Genomic DNA, 23,158 nt, shown 5'->3' with positions numbered 1-23,158 from the left:
CATCACAGGTGCCAGCGGTGCCTTCACATCACAGGTACCAGCGGTGCCTTCACATCACAGGTGCCAGCGGTGCCCTCACATCAGCAGGTGCCAGCGGTGCCCTCACAGGTGCCAGCGGTGCCCTCACATCACAGGTGCCAGCGGTGCCCTCACATCAGCAGGTGCCAGCGGTGCCCTCACATCACAGGTGCCAGCGGTGCCCTCACATCAGCAGGTGCCAGCGGTGCCCTCACATCAGCAGGTGCCCTCACAGCACAGGTGCCCTCACATCAGCAGGTGCCAGCGGTGCCAGCAGTACCCTCACCTCACAGGTGCCAGCGGTGCCCTCACCTCACAGGTGCCAGCGGTGCCCTCACCTCACAGGTGCCAGCGGTGCCCTCACCTCACAGGTGCCAGCGGTGCCCTCACATCAGCAGGTGCCAGCGGTGCCCTCACATCAGCAGGTGCCAGCGGTGCCCTCACATCAGCAGGTGCCAGCGGTGCCCTCACAGGTGCCAGCGGTGCCCTCACCTCACAGGTGCCAGCGGTGCCCTCACCTCACAGGTGCCAGCGGTGCCCTCACATCAGCAGGTGCCAGCGGTGCCCTCACATCAGCAGGTGCCAGCGGTGCCCTCACATCAGCAGGTGCCAGCGGTGCCCTCACATCAGCAGGTGCCAGCGGTGCCCTCACATCAGCAGGTGCCAGCGGTGCCCTCACATCAGCAGGTGCCAGCGGTGCCCTCACAGGTGCCAGCGGCGCCCTCACATCACAGGTGCCAGCGGTGCCCTCACAGTTGCCAGCAGTGCCCTCACATCACAGGTGCCAGTGGTGCCCTCACATCAGCAGGTGCCAGTGGTGCCCTCACATCAGCAGGTGCCAGCGGTGCCTTCACATCACAGGTGCCAGCGGTGCCTTCACATCACAGGTGCCAGCGGTGCCTTCACATCACAGGTGCCAGCGGTGCCCTCACAGGTGCCAGCGGCGCCCTCACATCACAGGTGCCAGCGGTGCCCTCACAGTTGCCAGCAGTGCCCTCACATCACAGGTGCCAGTGGTGCCCTCACATCAGCAGGTGCCAGCGGTGCCTTCACATCACAGGTGCCAGCGGTGCCTTCACATCACAGGTACCAGCGGTGCCTTCACATCACAGGTGCCAGCGGTGCCCTCACATCAGCAGGTGCCAGCGGTGCCCTCACAGGTGCCAGCGGTGCCCTCACATCACAGGTGCCAGCGGTGCCCTCACATCAGCAGGTGCCAGCGGTGCCCTCACATCACAGGTGCCAGCGGTGCCCTCACATCAGCAGGTGCCAGCGGTGCCCTCACATCAGCAGGTGCCAGCGGTGCCCTCACATCACAGGTGCCAGCGGTGCCCTCACATCAGCAGGTGCCAGCGGTGCCCTCACATCAGCAGGTGCCAGCGGTGCTCTCACATCAGCAGGTGCCAGCGGTGCCCTCACATCAGCAGGTGCCAGCGGTGCCTTCACACAATAAGTCCCTTCCTCCCGGTGATTCCAGTCTCTACTGCTCTGACATTCCCCATCCCGTCTCTAGCAATGTGATTAACCCTTCACTCACTACTCCCCTCCAGAAGGCTCCACATGGCATAAATGGATGAGGATCCCACTGAAGGTATCTGCCCCCATTGACCTGAGACCTTTACCTCCACCCATCCCCCAGATGGAGACACAGGGCTGCAGTGCAGATCTTCATGTTTTATGTATGTCTTGTGTTATTACATCAGGGTGGGTTTTGCTGGAGAAGAACAATAGGTCTCCACTTCCATTGCCGAGTTTAACACTTTGATGCAAGGTCTCTATTGTGGAACATTCGGCTTCCTACAATAGGCAAATACGGTTTGAATTTTGCAGATGATCCCTGCAGGACTCGGAGTCTCCGGCCTCCTGGTCACCTGCTCATTATTATCCCAATCCCCAGCACAGACTAGCAGCTTGGTGACAGTGCACAGAGTACACGGAAAGCTGTCAATCACAGGGGTGTGGGCGGGGTTATACACGGAAAGCTGCCAATCACAGAGGTGTGGGCAGGGTTATACACAGAAGGATGCCAATCACAGGGGTGTGGGCGAGGTTATATACAGAAAGCTGTCAATCACAGAGGTGTGGGTGGGGTTATATACAGAAAGCTGTCAATCACAGGGGTGTGGGCGGGGTTATACACGGAAAGCTGCCAATCACAGAGGTGTGGGCAGGGTTATACACAGAAGGATGCCAATCACAGGGGTGTGGGCGAGGTTATATACAGAAAGCTGTCAATCACAGAGGTGTGGGCGGGGTTATATACAGAAAGCTGTCAATCACAGGGGTGTGGGCGGGGTTATACACGGAAAGCTGCCAATCACAGAGGTGTGGGCAGGGTTATACACAGAAGGATGCCAATCACAGGGGTGTGGGCGAGGTTATACAGAAAGCTGTCAATCACAGAGGTGTGGGCGGGGTTATATACAGAAAGCTGTCAATCACAGGGGTGTGGGCGGGGTTGTATGCAGAAAGCTGCCAATCAATAAATTAGAATAAGTAACAATAATCACCTGCAAAGGCTCCTAAGTGTTTATAAAGGTCCCTTAGTCTGCGTCAGCAGCTCCACAATCATGGGGAAGACTGCTGACCTGACAGATGTGCAGAAGGCATCACTGACACACTCCACAAAGGAGGGGAAGCCACAAAAGGTCATTGGTAAAGAAGCCGGCTGTTCACAGAGTGCTGTATCCAAGAATATTAATGGAAAGTGGAGTGGAAGGAAAAAGTGTGGTAGTAAAAGGTGCACAAGCGACTGGGATAACCACTGCCTGGAAAGGATTGCTAAGAAAAGGCCATTCAGTAATGTGGGGGAGATTCACAAGGAGCGGACTGCTGCTGGGGTCATTGCTTCACCACACACAGACGTCTCCAGGACATGGACTACAAGTGTCACATTCCTTGTGTCCGGCCACTCATGACCAATAGACAACGTCAGAAGCGTCTTACCTGGGCCAAGGAGGAAAAGAACCGGACTGTTGTCAGGGGTCCAAGGTTTTGTGTTCAGATGAAAGTAAATTGTGCATTTCATTTGGAAATCAAGGTCCCAGAGTCTGGAGGAAGAGTGGAGAGGTCACAATCCAAGCTGCTGGAGGTCTGGTGTGAAGTCTCCACAATCAGTGATGGTTTGTGGAGCCATGTCATCTGCTGGTGTAGGGCCACTGTGTGTGTTATCAAGACCAATGTCATTCTCCAGCTGGATTTGGCCCCTGTTCACACTGCCAAAAGTACAAATTCCTGGTGTACAAACAACAGTATCACTGGGCTGGATTGGCAGTAAACTCACCTGACCTTATCCCCATAGAGAATCTATGGAGTATTGTCAAGAGGAAGATGAGACACCAGACCCAACAATGCAGACGAGCTGAACGCTGCTGTCACGGATCCCTACTCCGTGGTGTCACTTATTTGTCACGTGCCTGCAAGGGTTAATCTATCTCCCCACTCTCAGTCCAGCATTCAACCTCTGTCCTATGCTGTAATGGGAGCATAAATCACACACCGACCCAGGCCACACACCCGCTCATACGCGCTGCCACCACTCACCGAATACACGGGTGATGAGCCCCAGAAACAATAATACTAATAAAAATATGTCTATCACTCAAGGCTCACACACCTTAGGCTATGGATTCTTTTAGAACATTCAAGGTTCAACTTGTTAAAGTTTTATACTTTAATAACAAAAGGGCCAGTGCTTATAATAAGAAAAGGTATAAAAAATATGATAATAAAAAGACATACAACTTATGCAAAACAGTATCAAAATAAACAGGAGAAAACTTACAGAAATTATCTAACTGGTAGTCTGCTTTCTACTTCCTGAGGGGGGGGGGGTGGGGGGGGGGATGAATGTAGTTGTGGAACACACCAGCTTCTCAGGCTGCCATCACATGTGAACACAATTCTCTGTCGGCATCCTAAATTTATAACTTTGGTCTGAGGTCAGGTTTCTAGACCGGCCCCTCAGGTTAATATCATAATTGCGGGCTGTTTGATTGGCCACGGCCGCTCTACTAATGAATATATTATTTTCTCTTTTGAGACACTTGTGAAAAGTTTCTCAGGAATAGATCACCTCAGGCCGCAATTAGCATCTCCCCTCCAAGACCTAAGAGGTGCCAAATGTTACGTTCTTCTTGGCTCTAGCTAGACCTCCTGGTGAGATATGGAGACAGAATTTCTACTAGTCCCAAGGAAGTACCTATTAACACCTAGGTGCGACTTGCCTTCAGGACAGATGTTACATTATCACCAGTTACACATATAACCCTAGACATATGTCACTACATTATATATATATATATATATATATATATATATATATATATATATATATATATATATATATATACATACACACATATTTCACCACAGCTGCTATCAAAGCAACCTGGGCTTCCATAACCACTCAGCAGTGCCACAGGCTGATCACCTCCATGCCACGCCGCACTGATGCAGTAATTGATGTACAAGGAGCCCAGACCAAATACTGAGTGCATTTACTGATCATACATTTCAGTAGGGAACATTTCAGGTTTTAAAATCATTTTTCCAGCTGGTGTTATAACGTATTCTAATTTATGAGATAATGACTTTTGGGTTTTCATTGGCTGTAAGCCATAATCATCAACATTAACAGAAATAAACATGTGAAATAGATCACTCTGTGTGTAATGACTCTATAGAATGAGTTTCTCTTTTTGTATTGAAGAAGTGAAATAAATTCACTTTTTGATGATATTTTAATTTTGTGAGAAGCTCCTGTATTAATATCCCATTCTGCTCCTAACCCCTTTTCTCCAAACTTTGAGGGGAAGGGTTTCAGCACTTTTATGAAGGACATGTCACTGGATTCTTTCAATTTAGGGGCCTAGTACGCCCCCAATTGCCGCTGCTCTACCAACTCTGGAACCATTTTTCATCTGTTCCTATATAAGACGACAGAACGTCTGTGTGGCACAGCTGTGTTTTGAATAGCCAGTGTTGAGATAAAAAAAGTAAAGTCCCATATTATTATTATTATTTATATAGCACCATTGATATAATACCATATAGAAGAAACTCTGTGGTATACGCCCAGTTGGTTGAAGGGAAACCTTGCATCTTCAGAGGCCATAACTTTGGAATTGGGGGGGCTCAGAAGATAAAGAGGTCTCAATCAGTGGGACGGCAGCAATTGGAGGAGGCGCTCCGCTTACATTAAACATCAAGTGAAGCGTCCTCTGCCTATTCTTGCCCTCTATGCCAGCGACGGGTGCGTATAGAGAGGGCAGTCAGCCCCTGCCCTCTGCAGTCCAGCACTTTGGGTTCTTTACTACATTTCTCAATAGTCGGTGGTACTTTTGAGCAGATACAATTATCACACGCAGTCATGTGTGTAACATCTTTCAGGGCAGAACGTAATGAAGAGTTCAGGATCTCCAGTCATTATTCCCACCTATAGGGGTACTACATACAACAGTAAAGGTGGGCACAGAAAAAAAGGAAATATTTCTGTCATTTAGGGACTGCTCCATAGAATAGTCCCCAGTCGGTGCGCCAAGGCAGTTATGATCAATCCATCCACTGGTTTCCCATTTCCAGATCAATAAATGATGAACAGTGAAGCCTGTAACAATGAAATGGTTAACGTGGAGGCCATAACATTTATTACTGCCCTTCACCTCCACCCTCTCTTTTTGAGCATGGACCAGCATATAAAGCAGCCCGAGTCCGCCGACACCTGTATATAAGGACGGCCCTAGGACAGGGCGATAGTTCCCACCGGGTCTGTAGACACGGAGTAACAGGTGCGTATACAAGGCATTTATTATCATTGCAATAGAGCACAGGAAAGTCATACAGCTGCATGGTAACGCATTGGAAATATAGGGAGAGGAATTCTGATACAAAAAGAACTGCTGGGATATGCGGAGAATTACAATCTGACAAGATTCCTCATCCTCCACCGAAAAAAGAAAAATCAGAAGCAGCGATTTTTACTTGTTTTGGTCACTAAAAATAAAAAAAGTCTTCTTTTCAAGGGGCGTTGAGGAATTTCTGGCCAATTCCTGGCGGTGTGCGTGTGCCGCAGCCTAAGCTCTCATTCACACTCTGCAGTTACAATTTGCCGGGATTCTAGAACACGAGGAGATAACATGGAGCGATTTATAGGGCTTCTCTTCTTCGCAATATTTCCTGATTTTGGCTTTGAGATCCTGATAAAATGTGCAAGGTGTGAGCGAGTCCTGCTGGAGCCTTGGGCCAGTGGATGAGCGCTGCTCCTGTTAATGTGACGGTGATGTAAGCAGGCGAGCAATGCAGGAAAAGACAGGTGACTGGATGATGATGGGATGGTGGTGGATGATGACTAGGGCACATTAGCTTAGACAATCCATGTGTGCTGGCATAAGAGGCTTCATGTTATGTACGTTCCTATTAGTAATCCGATGGAACAGACACAAGCCACGTTTCCAGCAGAGGGTTGAAGGCCATCATTACAGTCGTGGGGAGACAGCATGGCAAGGATTGCTTGCTTTCATGTGTGATGACACTGATGAGGCCAGGCAGCCTATAATCACCGCCGATGTCACGCCTCGTACACAGCACCCGCTGCCAGACAATGCCTCTGTAGGACTTCAGGTTAGAAGATCCCATTCCCCTGAAGCTTCGGTCCAGCTCTGCTGACCTCTGCACACGCCAGGTCATGGCTCTCTACAACCCGGCTTGTACACTGCTTTGTGGATGAGCCCTTAACATAGGATTCCCATTCTGACCATTAAGAATGTTTGTGGGTCCCATAGAGAACTGCACCTATCCAGAACAGGGTCCCATCTCTCATCACGAGGAATCAAGAGGAGACACCGCATGTGTGGCTTCCTACATTCACTGCAAAGGGCGTCCCAAAACCTGCCAAGCACGCCTGGGCGAGGAGCGACCTGCACCTGACATTTACGGCAAGTCCTCCCGATAGGTCACAAATGGTCAAGAAGATGCCACAACCCTCCATGAACTGATTGCTCCAAACCAGAGCTTTTATATTCACCCTAGAAATAGGACAGTCACCAAGGCAATCATCCAGCTGGCGCCACCCTGGATTAGCCTGTGTGATGACCCTGCCTGATTAAATTCGGGATCACCATGTTACAATAAAACTTTTACAATGAGGTTTCTCTATAACGTGACCTGTCAGCAGGTCCGTGTGATCACCTAACCCCGCTGTACAACACATCCCAGCCGTTGGTTACTATGCGCACATCGTATACAATGTCGTGCACACCTTTGTTACACCATGCGATCATGCCGCCACAGCGGGACACTAGACGACGAAAGAAAGTTTCAAACGATCTGCTACGACGTACGATTCTCAGCGGGGTCCCTGATCGCAGGAGCGTGTCAGACACAGCGAGATCGCTGGAACGTCACGGATATATCGCTGGAACGTCACGAATCATGCCGTCGTAGCGATCAAAATGCCACTGTGTGACGGTACCCTTAGTCACAAGAAAGTGTTAACTGACTGTGTGGGAAATCATGGATATTGTTATTGCCAGAAATGAATCTTGAGAGGAGAAAAAGTATAAGGAAAACATTGGACCGTAAGCCGCAGAAGTGGTTCCAATCTTAATCTATAGAATTAATGATTTGGGTGCAGTGTTGAGTCGGCCATAGCTTATTTTACACTGTGCAAAAGGCAACAATTTACTGGCCACTGTCTGTGCTGATCCATGATCCCCGGCACTAACGCAGATCGTCCATGTTAGAAAACCATATAGATGGCACCTCATCAGTGGAAGGGCAGACGGTGCCACAGGTCGCAGCGGGGCTGAACTGGCAGGTTGTGATTTTACCTTCGAGTCCCCAGAAATCACTAATGTACGGCCTAACAGAGACTGGGGACCCACATCCGTTAGTTTATACAGTTGTGAGGAAACTGTGCCGGGAACAACGTCTGACTTGCTTTCCGATTTGAGGCTGGCGACACTTGAGGAAAGCAGATTTTGGCCGGTGCACTTTACAGTGAGAGGCTACAGCCTCGCCCCACGCTACTGTCAGCATACCCCACTCCATCATGGACAAACATGGCGGGTCTCTTCTCCAATTCTTTACAGCCACATTTCAAAAATATAAAATTATCAGGCAAAAACATCCTCCCCAGGATCCCAGAGATCTGCCGGGGTCACCCCCACGCCAGGAGATGTGAAGGCTCTTATATACTTACGCTGCTGCTGGTGGGAATGCGGTAAATTCACGACTGGTGCAGGTGGAGCGGTCAGACGCTGATAATCAGCTCACCCCTCTATAGGACCTGTAAAGACGCCGACCCCTAGACTTTATAATGTGATCCTTGAATGCCAATAGCACTAGTGAAGGTCGCTTTACAGGGATCGGATTTATTATCACTTGCTTATATAGCGGCATTAATTCTCCAGCACTTCACAGACATCATAATGGGGCTCACAGTCTACATCCCACCACCATGTCCTTGTAGTGTGTGAGACCACCGCAAACACGGTGAGAACATGTCAACTCCTTGCAACTTGACTGCAACAGCGCTAACCACTGAGCCACACTGCAATGCTAACCACTGAGCCAGGGATGTGAGACTTACAGGACATTGCCCTCGTACTGTACCTAGATGTATACTATGTACCTATAGTTCTCTCACCATATCACAAAACCACCCTGAAAAAAACCGCTTACAATAAACGTCTACCACATATGTGAGAATAGGAAGGTTAATGTTCATTTCGACTTCACGGCGTCATCCCATAAACAACTTCTGACTCTTCAACCACAGGGTGAAAAATGTGATTAACGGGAGTCCAAAAATCTTTCATGTTCTTAGACACAGCTTGCCTCATTGCAATAAGTGAACATGTCAGGTGTCACAACCAAATATACAAAGCCCCCATTGCCCCTCTCCCAGAAGTAGTGCGCAGGAAGGAGCGCTTATGTAATGGGGCCGTAGAATGATATTGGTCTGATAGAACAGAAGCTGCCCATATACCTGTAGAAGTGATGGCAATGACATGGATGAGGAGGGACGGCATTACAGACCAGAGAGGCGACACGAGCGCGGTCCGTAGACGCCATCGGACTGTTTGGTGCTCATAATACAGAGCAGCACAACTTCAGATTTGTAATAAGATATCCGAGGCTCCCAGTGATCTAAAACATCAAAGGCTGCACCGCAGAGCAGCAACAGCTGTCATAGGGAAAGCCTGGGGATGGGTGGGTTTCCCTTTAAAACCTCCACAAAAAGAAGGATTTCCAGGAAAAAACTACTTTGTTTAAAAATACTGCTCTTCCTGGCTACAGGAGTCATTGATTAGATTTACAGATGTGGGAAATTATTGGACTAATTACTCACATTTCCAATATTAGCTGAAATTGTGTCACAGAATAAATAGGGAGTGGTGAGACCATGTATCTAGTGTGATTAGTTGGCAGAGCGACAACGACTAGTAGGATAAATACTGCAGGGCGTCATTGTAACTGTAGGTGACATGTTCTAATATTTCACACTCCGTTTTAATAGATTTAAAATGGTGATGTCAGTGTGGTATTAAGTCGAGTTTGCACGTATTGTACTATCAGAAACAAATAGTCGGCGGCTCCAGACCACAGCTTTTTTTATTTTTTAAAAAAGAATGTATTCCCCTTTGATAGAACAGCTTGCTATGTCGATAAAATGGAATACGGTGGTGCAAGGACAACAAAGATAGTAGTTGATCCATTCCATAGACAGAGAAAAAAGCCGCACTCACCATTTCCAGGATTATAAGTCCTTTATTGTGGCAATCAGGACATGTTCGCAGCGTGCGATCAGAAACAGGACTCCTTACAGAATCAGTCATTTATTTTCACAATGGTGGAAGGCAGGTCTAGCAAGATGCCGGCCCCCCGGGTGAGCCAGGCAAGGCACATAAACGGTCCTCACATTTATCATATAAATACAGAGATTATTTCCATAATTCACCTCCTTTTATCAGTGTCCATTTATTGTGAGTGGCACCACTGCATTGCATATGTTGTGCCAAGTAGGTGGACACTGAAAGAAAGGAGGTAATACAGGCTCCCAACTTCAGTGGATGGACACATCGAGGGGGAACAACTTTTGTTGCCACCGTTGGACTCATATTTGATAAAAGTCTTGAAACTTGAGCAAATGCTAAATACATACATGAAAATGTCACACCCAAATTCAGGATAAATCTGTAAGGAATCGGCTTTATTTCTGCGCAGACCAGAAGTTTAATATTGAGAATGGAGAAAGTGAATGAATAGACCCCTGAAACTAGGAGGAATTCAAGTGCATTTTTATTGCCAGCAAGTTTGGAAGTTCACAGACTTCTTCAGAAGAAACCGCTGTGATTGTAGTTTGTCCTAGAAGAAGAACTACGTGAACTTCCAAATGTGTGGACAATAAAACCCCCATGAATTTCTCCTGGTTCTGTTCATCCACGATCTGCAATTTCAATATTGGACTTCTTGGCAGCGCAGAAAGCCCCCTACTCCTCATTTATTCATCGGGGCTCATCTCTGGGGTCTTCAGCAGCCATTACCATCAAACAACTTTCCCAGGGAGCACATTCCCTGCTACCGACATCTTTTGTTATTGGGATAAGACACTATTACAACATTGTTTTTCCAGCTCCTTTTCTATTTTCTTGGCGCGCCCACAGTACAGGCCTGAAATGAGTCCGCTCAGAGGAGGAAACAGAAGGAAAACAAAACTGCCGCAGAAGAAATTTTCCATGCAGAACTCAAAATAATGTCTTCTTAGTAAAAGAAAGTGCATGGAACATTAACCAGGTTAATAAGTGTCCTGGTTACTGACATTCCCCCTCCAGGGTTTGCGGTTATAATGGATTTATATGACTGTTACAATTAGCCATTGGATAGAATATCTTATTTGTATGTGAGGACCGAGGGCATTATGGAGGCAGAATGTCAGGCTACAAAAAAACAAGAAAATTCACAGATTTATTTTTTGTAAACAACTTGTTGTTATTGATGTTGATATATTATCCGCCAGAAATACCAGAATCCGTACTACGCGCCCCACACCTCAGCTACCTCTCCTGAACACGCCATCATTAGCGGGAAATCAAGGATCTGCCGATCTCCATCCTCCCTGCAAATAAATGCAGCAGCTCTACAAAACAGATATGTTTAAGAGAAAGTTATGGCTGACGGCAACCACACGTTTCTGGCCAGCTCAAACCTCCATATTAAAACAGATATCTAGAGCTATTCTAAGAGAGACAAAGAAAATGCTGAACAATTTCAGCTCTGAAGCCTCAAACTGTAACTGCAGCTCCGGAGGATAATACAGGGTTGTGGAGCCGCGAAAGCAAACCTCCGACTCTTCATCTCCCTCAGCACTGCCTCACTACTAATGACAGACACGGAGCCGCGATCCTGAGATCAGGAGCAGAACTGACATTTATAGGACATTCATAAGAAAACCTTCACATCCTGCACTGAACTACTGAACCCAGGGTGTTACAGATGATGGGAGTCGTTACGTTTATACCGATATGGACTCCACAAAAACGGACACTCCACACCCCTGCTATAATACTCAGGATCAGTAATGTAATGTATGTACACAGTGACTGCACCAGCAGAATAGTGAGCGCAGCTCTGGAGGATAATAAAGGAGGTAACTCAGAATCAGTAATGTAATGTATGTACACAGTGACTGCACCAGCAGAATAGTGAGTGCAGCTCTGGAGTATAATACAGGATGTAACTCAGGATCAGTAATGTAATGTATGTACACAGTGACTGCACCAGCAGAATAGTGAGTGCAGCTCTGGAGTATAATACAGGATGTAACTCAGGATCAGTAATGTAATGTATGTACACAGTGACTGTACCAGCAGAATAGTGAGTGCAGCTCTGGAGTATAATACAGGATGTAACTCAGGATCAGTAATGTAATGTATGTACACAGTGACTGCACCAGCAGAATAGTGAGCGCAGCTCTGGGGTATAATACAGGATGTAACTCAGTATCAGTAATGTAATGTATGTACACAGTGACTGCACCAGCAGAATAGTGAGTGCAGCTCTGGGGTATAATACAGGATGTAACTCAGGATCAGTAATGTAATGTATGTACACAGTGACTGCACCAGCAGAATAGTGAGTGCAGCTCTGGAGTATAATACAGGATGTAACTCAGGATCAGTAATGTAATGTATGTACACAGTGACTGCACCAGCAGAATAGTGAGCGCAGCTCTGGGGTATAATACAGGATGTAACTCAGGATCAGTAATGTATGTACACAGTGACTGCACCAGCAGAATAGTGAGTGCAGCTCTGGGGTATAATACAGGGTGTAACTCAGGATCAGTAATGTAATGTATGTACACAGTGACTGCACCAGCAGAATAGTGAGTGCAGCTCTGGGGTATAATACAGGATGTAACTCAGGATCAGTAATGTAATGTATGTACACAGTGACTGCACCAGCAGAATAGTGAGTGCAGCTCTGGGGTATAATACAGGATGTAACTCAGGATCAGTAATGTATGTACACAGTGACTGCACCAGCAGAATAGTGAGTGCAGCTCTGGGGTATAATACAGGAGGTAACTCAGGATCAGTAATGTAATGTATGTACACAGTGACTGCACCAGCAGAATAGTGAGCGCAGCTCTGGGGTATAATACAGGATGTAACTCAGGATCAGTAATGTATGTACACAGTGACTGCACCAGCAGAATAGTGAGCGCAGCTCTGGGGTATAATACAGGAGGTAACTCAGGATCAGTAATGTATGTATGTACACAGTGACTGCACCAGCAGAATAGTGAGCGCAGCTCTGGGGTATAATACAGGATGTAACTCAGGATCAGTAATGTAATGTATGTACACAGTGACTGCACCAGCAGAATAGTGAGCGCAGCTCTGGGGTATAATACAGGAGGTAACTCAGGATCAGTAATGTATGTATGTACACAGTGACTGCACCAGCAGAATAGTGAGCGCAGCTCTGGGGTATAATACAGGATGTAACTCAGGATCAGTAATGTATGTACACAGTGACTGCACCAGCAGAATAGTGAGTGCAGCTCTGGGGTATAATACAGGATGTAACTCAGGATCAGTAATGTAATGTATGTACACAGTGACTGCACCAGCAGAATAGTGAGTGCAGCTCTGGGGTATAATACAGGATGTAACTCAGGATCAGTAATGTAATGTATGTACACAGTGACTGCACCAGCAGAATAGTGAGTGCAGCTCTGGGGTATAATACAGGATGTAACTCAGGATCAGTAATGTAATGTATGTACACAGTGACTGCACCAGCAGAATAGTGAGCGCAGCTCTGGGGTATAATACAGGAGGTAACTCAGGATCAGTAATGTAATGTATGTACACAGTGACTGCACCAGCAGAATAGTGAATGCAGCTCTGGGGTATAATACAGGAGGTAACTCAGGATCAGTAATGTAATGTATGTACACAGTGACTGCACCAGCAGAATAGTGAGTGCAGCTCAGGGGTATAATACAGGAGGTAACTCAGGATCAGTAATGTAATGTATGTACACAGTGACTGCACCAGCAGAATAGTGAGTGCAGCTCTGGGGTATAATACAGGATGTAACTCAGGATCAGTAATGTAATGTATGTACACAGTGACTGCACCAGCAGAATAGTGAGTGCAGCTCTGGAGGATAATACAGGAGGTAACTCAGGATCAGTAATGTATGTACACAGTGACTGCACCAGCAGAATAGTGAGTGCAGCTCTGGAGGATAATACAAGAGGTAACTCAGGATCAGTAATGTAATGTATGTACACAGTGAGTGCACCAGCAGAATAGTGAGTGCAGCTCTGGAGGATAATACAGGAGGTAACTCAGGATCAGTAATGTAATGTATGTACACAGTGACTGCACCAGCAGAATAGTGAGTGCAGCTCTGGGGTATAATACAGGAGGTAACTCAGGATCAGTAATGTAATGTATGTACACAGTGACTGCACCAGCAGAATAGTGAGTGCAGCTCTGGGGTATAATACAGGATGTAACTCAGGATCAGTAATGTATGTACACAGTGACTGCACCAGCAGAATAGTGAGTGCAGCTCTGGGGTATAATACAGGAGGTAACTCAGGATCAGTAATGTAATGTATGTACACAGTGACTCCACCAGCAGAAGAGTGAGTGCAGCTCTGGGGTATAATACAGGAGGTAACTCAGGGTCAGTAATGTAATGTATGTACACAGTGACTGCACCAGGAGAATAGTGAGTGCAGCTCTGGGGTATAATACAGGATGTAACTCAGGATCAGTAATGTATGTACACAGTGACTGCACCAGCAGAATAGTGAGTGCAGCTCTGGAGGATAATACAGGAGGTAACTCAGGATCAGTAATGTATGTACACAGTGAGTGCACCAGCAGAATAGTGAGTGCAGCTCTGGAGGATAATACAAGAGGTAACTCAGGATCAGTAATGTAATGTATGTACACAGTGAGTGCACCAGCAGAATAGTGAGTGCAGCTCTGGAGGATAATACAGGAGGTAACTCAGGATCAGTAATGTAATGTATGTACACAGTGACTGCACCAGCAGAATAGTGAGTGCAGCTCTGGAGTATAATACAGGATGAAACTCAGGATCAGTAATGTATGTACACAGTGACTGCACCAGCAGAATAGTGAGTGCAGCTCTGGAGTATAATACAGGATGTAACTCAGGATCAGTAATGTAATGTATGTACACAGTGACTGCACCAGCAGAACATTGAGTGCAGCTCTGGAGTATAATACAGGATGTAACTCAGGATCAGTACTGTAATGTACACAGTGACTGCACCAGCAGAATAGTGAGTGCAGCTCTGAGGTATAATACAGGATGTAACTCAGGATCAGTAATGTAATGTATGTACACAGTGACTGCACCAGCAGAATAGTGAGTGCAGCTCTGGAGTATAATACAGGAGGAAACTCAGGACCAGTAATGTAATGTATGTACACAGTGATTGCACCAGCAGAATAGTGAGTGCAGCTCTGGGGTATAATACAGGATGTAACTCAGGATCAGTAATGTATGTACAGTGACTGCACCAGCAGAATAGTGAGTGCAGCTCTGGGGTATAATACAGGAGGCAACTCAGGATCAGTAATGTAATGTATGTACACAGTGACTGCACCAGCAGAATAGTGAGTGCAGCTCTGGGGTATAATACAGGAGGTAACTCAGGATCAGTAATGTAATGTATGTACACAGTGACTGCACCAGGAGAATAGTGAGTGCAGCTCTGGGGTATAATACAGGATGTAACTCAGGATCAGTAATGTAATGTACACAGTGACTGCACCAGCAGAATAGCGAGTGCAGCTCTGGAGGATAATACAGGAGGTAACTCAGGATCAGTAATGTATGTACACAGTGACTGCACCAGCAGAATAGTGAGTGCAGCTCTGGAGGATAATACAAGAGGTAACTCAGGATCAGTAATGTAATGTATGTACACAGTGAGTGCACCAGCAGAATAGTGAGTGCAGCTCTGGAGGATAATACAGGAGGTAACTCAGGATCAGTAATGTATGTACACAGTGACTGCACCAGCAGAATAGTGAGTGCAGCTCTGGAGGATAATACAGGATGTAACTCAGGATTAGTAATGTAATGTATGTACACAGTGACTGCACCAGCAGAATAGTGAGTGCAGCTCTGTAGTATAATACAGGATGTAACTCAGGATCAGTACTGTAATGTACACAGTGACTGCACCAGCAGAATAGTGAGTGCAGCTCTGAGGTATAATACAGGATGTAACTCAGGATCAGTAATGTAATGTATGTACACAGTGACTGGACCAGCAGAATAGTGAGTGCAGCTCTGGGGAATAATACAAGAGGAAACTCAGGATCAGTAATGTAATGTATGTACACAGTGATTGCACCAGCAGAATAGTGAGTGCAGCTCTGGGGTATAATACAGGATGTAACTCAGGATCAGTAATGTATGTACAGTGACTGCACCAGCAGAATAGTGAGTGCAGCTCTGGGGTATAATACAGGATGTAACTCAGGATCAGTAATGTAATGTATGTACACAGTGACTGCACCAGCAGAATACTGAGTGCAGCTCTGGAGGATAATACAGGAGGTAACTCAGGATCAGTAATGTAATGTATGTACACAGTGACTGCACCAGCAGAATAGTGAGTGCAGCTCTGGGGTATAATACAGGAGGTAACTCAGGATCAGTAATGTAATGTATGTACACAGTGACTGCACCAGCAGAATAGTGAGTGCAGCTCTGGGGTATAATACAGGATGTAACTCAGGATCAGTAATGTAATGTACACAGTGACTGCACCAGCAGAATAGTGAGTGCAGCTCTGGGGTATAATACAGGATGTAACTCAGGATCAGTAATGTGTGTACACAGTGACTGCACCAGCAGAATAGTGAGTGCAGCTCTGGGGTATAATACAGGATGTAACTCAGGATCAGTAATGTATGGACACAGTGACTGCACCAGCAGAATAGTGAGTGCAGCTCTGGGGTATAATACAGGATGTAACTCAGGATCAGTAATGTAATGTATGTACACAGTGACTGCACCAGCAGAATAGTGAGTGCAGCTCTGGAGTATAATACAGGATGTAATTCAGGATCAGTAATGTAATGTATGTACACAGTGACTGCACCAGCAGAATAGTGAGTGCAGCTCTGGGGTATAATACAGGATGTAATTCAGGATCAGTAATGTAATGTATGTACATAGTGACTGCACCAGCAGAATAGTGAGTGCAGCTCTGGGGTATAATACAGGATGTAATTCAGGATCAGTAATGTAATGTATGTACATAGTGACTGCACCAGCAGAATAGTGAGTGCAGCTCTGGGGTATAATACAGGATGTAACTAAGGATCAGTAATGTAATGTATGTACACAGTGAATGCACCAGCAGAATAGTGAGTGCAGCTCTGGGGTATAATACAGGAGGTAACTCAGGATCAGTAATGTAATGTATGTACACAGTGACTGCACCAGCAGAATAGTGAGTGCAGCTCTGGAGTATAATACAGGAGGTAACTCAGGATCAGTAATGTAATGTATGTACACAGTGACTGCACCAGCAGAATAGTGAGTGCAGCTCTGGGGTATAATACAGGATGTAACTCAGGATCAGTAATGTAATGTATGTACACAGTGACTGCACTAGCAGAATAGTGAGTGCAGCTCTGGGGTATAATACAGGAGGTAACTCAGGATCAGTAATGTAATGCATGTACACAGTGACTGCATCAGCAGAATAGTGAGTGCAGCTCTGGGGTATAATACAGGATGTAACTCAGGATCAGTAATGTAATGTATGTACACAGTGACTGCACCAGCAGAATAGTGAGTGCAGCTCTGGGGTATAATACAGGATGTAACTCAGGATCAGTAATGTAATGTATGTACACAGTGACTGCACCAGCAGAATAGTGAGTGCAGCTCTGGGGTATAATACAGGATGTAACTCAGGATCAGTAATGTAATGTATGTACACAGTGACTGCACCAGCAGAATAGTGAGCGCAGCTCTGGGGTATAATACAGGAGGTAACTCAGGATCAGTAATGTAATGTATGTACACAGTGACTGCACCAGCAGAATAGTGAATGCAGCTCTGGGGTATAATACAGGAGGTAACTCAGGATCAGTAATGTAATGTATGTACACAGTGACTGCACCAGCAGAATAGTGAGTGCAGCTCAGGGGTATAATACAGGAGGTAACTCAGGATCAGTAATGTAATGTATGTACACAGTGACTGCACCAGCAGAATAGTGAGTGCAGCTCTGGAGGATAATACAAGAGGTAACTCAGGATCAGTAATGTAATGTATGTACACAGTGAGTGCACCAGCAGAATAGTGAGTGCAGCTCTGGAGGATAATACAGGAGGTAACTCAGGATCAGTAATGTAATGTATGTACACAGTGACTGCACCAGCAGAATAGTGAGTGCAGCTCTGGGGTATAATACAGGATGTAACTCAGGATCAGTAATGTAATGTATGTACACAGTGACTGCACTAGCAGAATAGTGAGTGCAGCTCTGGGGTATAATACAGGAGGTAACTCAGGATCAGTAATGTAATGCATGTACACAGTGACTGCATCAGCAGAATAGTGAGTGCAGCTCTGGGGTACAATACAGGAGGTAACTCAGGATCAGTAATGTACGTACAGCGTACAGGGACAGAGCAGAGCACGCACTGGAACGAGTACAGGGACAGAGCGTAACAGAGCACACACTGGAAGTGTACAGGGACCTGGAAGAGCACCTACACAGGCAATTGCAGGAAGTAATAATCAGGTGCCGAGATATGGCTGAAGCCATCTGATATACCTGACACCGGGTGCCCGGCGAGATCACTTCCGGGTCAGGACTCTGGCAGAAGCCTAGTGCATCCGGCTAGCACGCGGCCGAGGCCTAAGAGTGCGCATGTGCGGACAGCAAGGGACCTGGGGAGGCTGACAGTGCGGCGCGCCCCGATCCCAGCAGCCCGTCAGGACACTGGAGCGTGGGCGGACACGGCGGTAATATTCTGTAGTTACTCAGTTAGGGCATGACAGAGTAGATCTAAAGATAGTAAGGTCAATACAGCATTGTATATAATGATATTTATAGGGTCAAAGCATCTACAGCCAACGAGGATCACCAGTAGAGAAAGGATGGCATAGCCAACACGGAATAATAGTGCAGAGTGCAGGCCAGATATGTCTCATATCAGCGGCAGGACGATTACTCTTTCACCAACACGCCCAGCAAGGACTGAAATAACCATTAACACGACTCTGCAATCATTAAATGTACAGTAAATGTTAATCAAAAAGCGGTTACCAGGTCATCACCAGTGTCCCATCCACAAGAAGGAAAAATATAACTTCAGCGATGATGTTAGAACTTGGAGAAATAAGTACAGGAAACTACATTTGTATGGTATGTACCTAGAAATCCCTGTTATACTGTCAGCGATGCTGGGCATCATCCCTACAGGTCGAGATCGCCAATGTTAATTTGAATGTTGATGTGGATAAACAGGAAGAGCAGCAATAGCCAGCACCAACCTCTGGCATCAATCCCAGTAGTTTTCTTCATGTAATATATAACCGCTGATCCATCACATCACAGTCCTGTCTGCCTGTAACAACTTGTCACACTGATCCTATCCCTGTCATTGCAGGATGCTCTCCTACCTGAGGAAGATATTCAACATCCACCGCAAAGAAAACAAGCGTCGCCGGGCACGACTGGTGTCTAAAGATGGAAGGTGCAACATTGAGTTTGGTAATGTGGAAGAACAGGTGGCGTTCTTGGCGGACATCTGGACTACTGTCCTAGACCTGAGATGGAGGTACAAGATGACCATCTTCATCTCAGCCTTTCTGGGGAGCTGGTTCCTGTTTGGCTTGCTGTGGTACGCCGTCGCCTACTTACATAAAGACCTTCCGGAGTTTGACCCACCAGCTAATCACACGCCATGTGTTGAAAATATTAATGGACTGACTTCTTCATTTCTCTTCTCTTTGGAAACCCAAGTCACCATCGGCTATGGCTTTCGCTGTGTGACGGAGCAGTGTGGGACAGCTATATTCCTGCTGGTCGCTCAGTCAATTTTGGGGGTCATTATTAACTCTTTCATGTGTGGAGCCATCCTAGCTAAAATCTCGAGACCCAAAAAGAGAGGCAAGACGATCACTTTCAGCAAGAATGCGGTAATTAGTAAGAGAGGTGGAAAGCTGTGTCTACTTATCAGAGTGGCAAATCTCAGGAAAAGCCTTCTGATCGGGAGCCATATTTATGGAAAATTGCTGAAAACGACGCTCACCCCAGAGGGGGAAACGATCATACTGGATCAAGTCAATATTGAGTTCGTAGTGGATGCAGGAAACGAGAACCTCTTTTTTGTGTCTCCGCTGACAATTTACCATGTGATTGATAAGAGCAGCCCTTTCTTCGAGATGTCAGCAGAGACTTTATTACAACATGATTTTGAGATTGTGGTCTTTTTAGATGGCACAGTGGAGGCGACAAGTGCCACCTGCCAGGTCCGAACTTCTTACATCCCTGAGGAAGTGCTCTGGGGGTTTAGATTTGCCCCAATCGTCTCAAAAACCAAGGAAGGAAAGTATCGCGTAGACTTCAGTAACTTCAGCAAGACTATCGAGGTGGAGACTCCACACTGTGCATTCTGTATGTACAACGAGAGGGAGGCCAAAATCAAGCGTAAGATGGGCTACGACAACCCTGCCTTCAGCGTCACAGAGATATCAGAGACCGACGGAGCAAGTGAAACAAAAATGTAAAGGCTTGGTTGTTCTATTTCTGGGAGGGAATATGGGTTTTCCATGAAGAGTCCACATGGATTGATTATTTGTAAAACTTCTCTATGAGAAAGAAAAATATACAAAGTCCTCAAATGTCTCATTAAACATCCGTCAACTAAACAGATAGGCGAAAAGAGAAAGATGGCTTGCAAAAAAATATACAATACAGTAACTACCTTACCGACATATATTACGTGTAAAAATTATATCTTTTATAGGATAAGTATTTTTCATACTATTACCACAATAATGTAAGCAGAGCACTAAAATCACAATTTATGTATAACACTAAGCCGAATATGTTGACATCTGCATACATAGTGTTCGTATGGTATACTTACATGTAGTATAATGCAGTATATATTCATATATTCGCTGGTCCTATTCATTTCACAGTCCCTTAAAGATACAGTGAGCAGATATTTGCTGCCAAGGGATATACATTTTAGGACTCAAACCTCTGTTTAGCACTTTAGTATCCTGCCGCATGCACAACTCTGTTACACTATGTCCTGCAGGGAGAAGAGCGGAACGAGGGATTGTCACTAATCCTTTTCTAAAGTTGCACTATAACATAAAAAGTAAAAGGCAATTAAGAAAGCAAAATACTTCCAGATCTATAGACATCAGCAGTGTAGACCCATCATTAGCCACGTGAATCATCAGTATTTTCTTAATACATATACATAAAGGCTGCAATATACGCTCCACAGGAAAAGAAAATCCAAATGCTTTCCATTGTATATTATAGGGGAGGCCAAAGAAATACTGTATGGTGAGACCCCATAGGCTTCTGCAATGGGCTCTTCAGAGACTTCTACTGTAAGGCTTGGGCTACGTGACTGCAAGTCTCCAGAAAGTAGCTCGGATTTTTCTGTAAGAACCACCAAGTGGCAGACAAGTTCCACACACGTCACATGCGACTTGCATCGAAGTTTATACAAAGTGAATTGCGTGCGATTTTCAACCAGGAATGAAAAATCCAACATATTTGGAAACATTAGACTGTGTTGTGGTGACGAGGCAACGTCACTGGAAATGGTCACATTAAACGTTGCAATATGTGCCGCGATTTCAGTGTCACCTTTTAGTCCTAGCTTTAAAGTCGCTGCAGAACGGAGGCTTAACATGGATGCAATGTATGAAAAGTAATGCTATAAAATCAGCTCTCAATATTTATGTGCCATTGTGATTTAAACCTAGGCCTTGCAAAAAAAAAAAAAAATCAAATAAACATTACATTACTATTATATGTAGTGTCATCTGTAATACACTGGAAAATTAAACTTTTAATTAGATGACTAATTCATTGACTGACATTCACAGCCACTTTAATTGCAGACGTCTGTGCGAGTGACTTCATTGCAGACCTGTTGAGCCCCCGGGACTTGAATACGCGATCGGACATTCCACCGATGTGACGGCGTCACTAATTTGCCATGTTCACACATCGCTGATGCATCACATCAGTTTTACACACACCTTCACCTTCAGGCGCTGACACAACGTAACACATGGAACTTCTTCAGAAGGTGAACTGCGTTCGCTGAAAGTCAACCTTATATATAAGCCAGGGACCAGTGATGTAAGGAAATGACGCTTGGTGTAATGGGGAGCGAGCAACTCGGGGGGAATTAACCTAATAACAGGACACCGTCAGACGTCCTCACATTGCATCTGAATATAAGGAGAGTATACAAAACGAAAATAATAGGTCAGAGCCACATGTCTTCAGCCGCCATAGAATCAGAATGTATTTATTCATACAATTATTAGGTTCTGTAGAAGGACGTAGATCTGGGTATTTATTATGATGGAATATAGGCTGAACTGGATGGACAAATGTCTTTTTTCGGCCTTACTAACTATGTTACTATGTTACTATGTTATTCTAGCCCCCAAATACATAACAGTAATGTAGTCCGCGCCCACTGATGTTGGTGTGGCGGACCTCCCAACTCTCCTCCGACAGATAATGTTGGGGGAGAGAAAGATCGAACACATCGGATTTCTGATGGCTGTCCCTTTTGTTTTCTAAAAGATTACTCCGATGGTCCCCTAGGCAAGCTGAGCGCTCCGGTGTATGAAAGACTCAGGAGCGATAGCTGTGGGCTGAGCAATCCCGACAGCTAGATATTGTGTAGGGAGGTGTGGAGGGGCGTACAAGATAGAGGCGCCCTGAACCTACCCATATAGCAGGTAAGTGCTTGTTAAGGGTAAAAATCTTCCCCAGTAAAGAAGCCTCTCAGACCCAATTAATTAGGCCGATAATCGAAAACGAGTGTTCACGATTATCAGCCCGATACACAGCGCTGGCAAAAATGAAGAGACCACAGCAAAATGTTCAGTTTGTCTGATTTTTCTCTTTATAGGTATATTTTTGAGTAAAATGTAAATTGCTTGTTTAGTCTATAAACTTCTGATAACATGCCTCTGAAGTTCCAAGCAATACAGTTTGTTTATTTTTTCTGAAAAGGAGAAATGGTCCAAATAAAAAATAAATAAAAAAAACTGCTTACAGACCTCAAATAATGCAAAAAAAAAAAACAAGTTCATAATCATTTAGAAACGGCAATACTAATGTTTTACCTCAGGAAGAGTTCAGAAATCAATATTTGGTGGAATAACCATGATATTTAATCCCGGCTTTCCTGCGTCTTGGCAGCTTTCCTCCAGTCTCTCTGCTCCTGGGTGACCTAATGCCGCTCCTGGTACAATAATGTCAGCCGTTCTTCTTTGTTTGATGGCTTGTGACGATCCATCATCCTCCTGATTACATTACAGAGGTTTTCAA

At 45.7% G+C, this 23,158-nt stretch overlaps 1 protein-coding gene across 1 annotated transcript; it reads left to right on the top strand.

The window, feature by feature from the left end:
• The first annotated feature begins 19,221 nt into the window (after window positions 1-19,221).
• KCNJ1 (potassium inwardly rectifying channel subfamily J member 1) lies at window positions 19,222-20,343 on the top strand. Its single transcript, XM_069740942.1, has one exon. The coding sequence runs from the start codon at window positions 19,222-19,224 to the stop codon at window positions 20,341-20,343; it is 1,122 nt and encodes a 373-aa protein (XP_069597043.1).
• Window positions 20,344-23,158: the final 2,815 nt, after the last annotated feature.

The sequence above is a fragment of the Ranitomeya imitator genome, chromosome 10 (assembly GCF_032444005.1).
Source record: "Ranitomeya imitator isolate aRanImi1 chromosome 10, aRanImi1.pri, whole genome shotgun sequence".
In the NCBI taxonomy this organism is placed as follows: Eukaryota; Metazoa; Chordata; class Amphibia; order Anura; family Dendrobatidae; genus Ranitomeya; species Ranitomeya imitator.
This window is presented reverse-complemented; position numbering and strand designations above follow the sequence as displayed.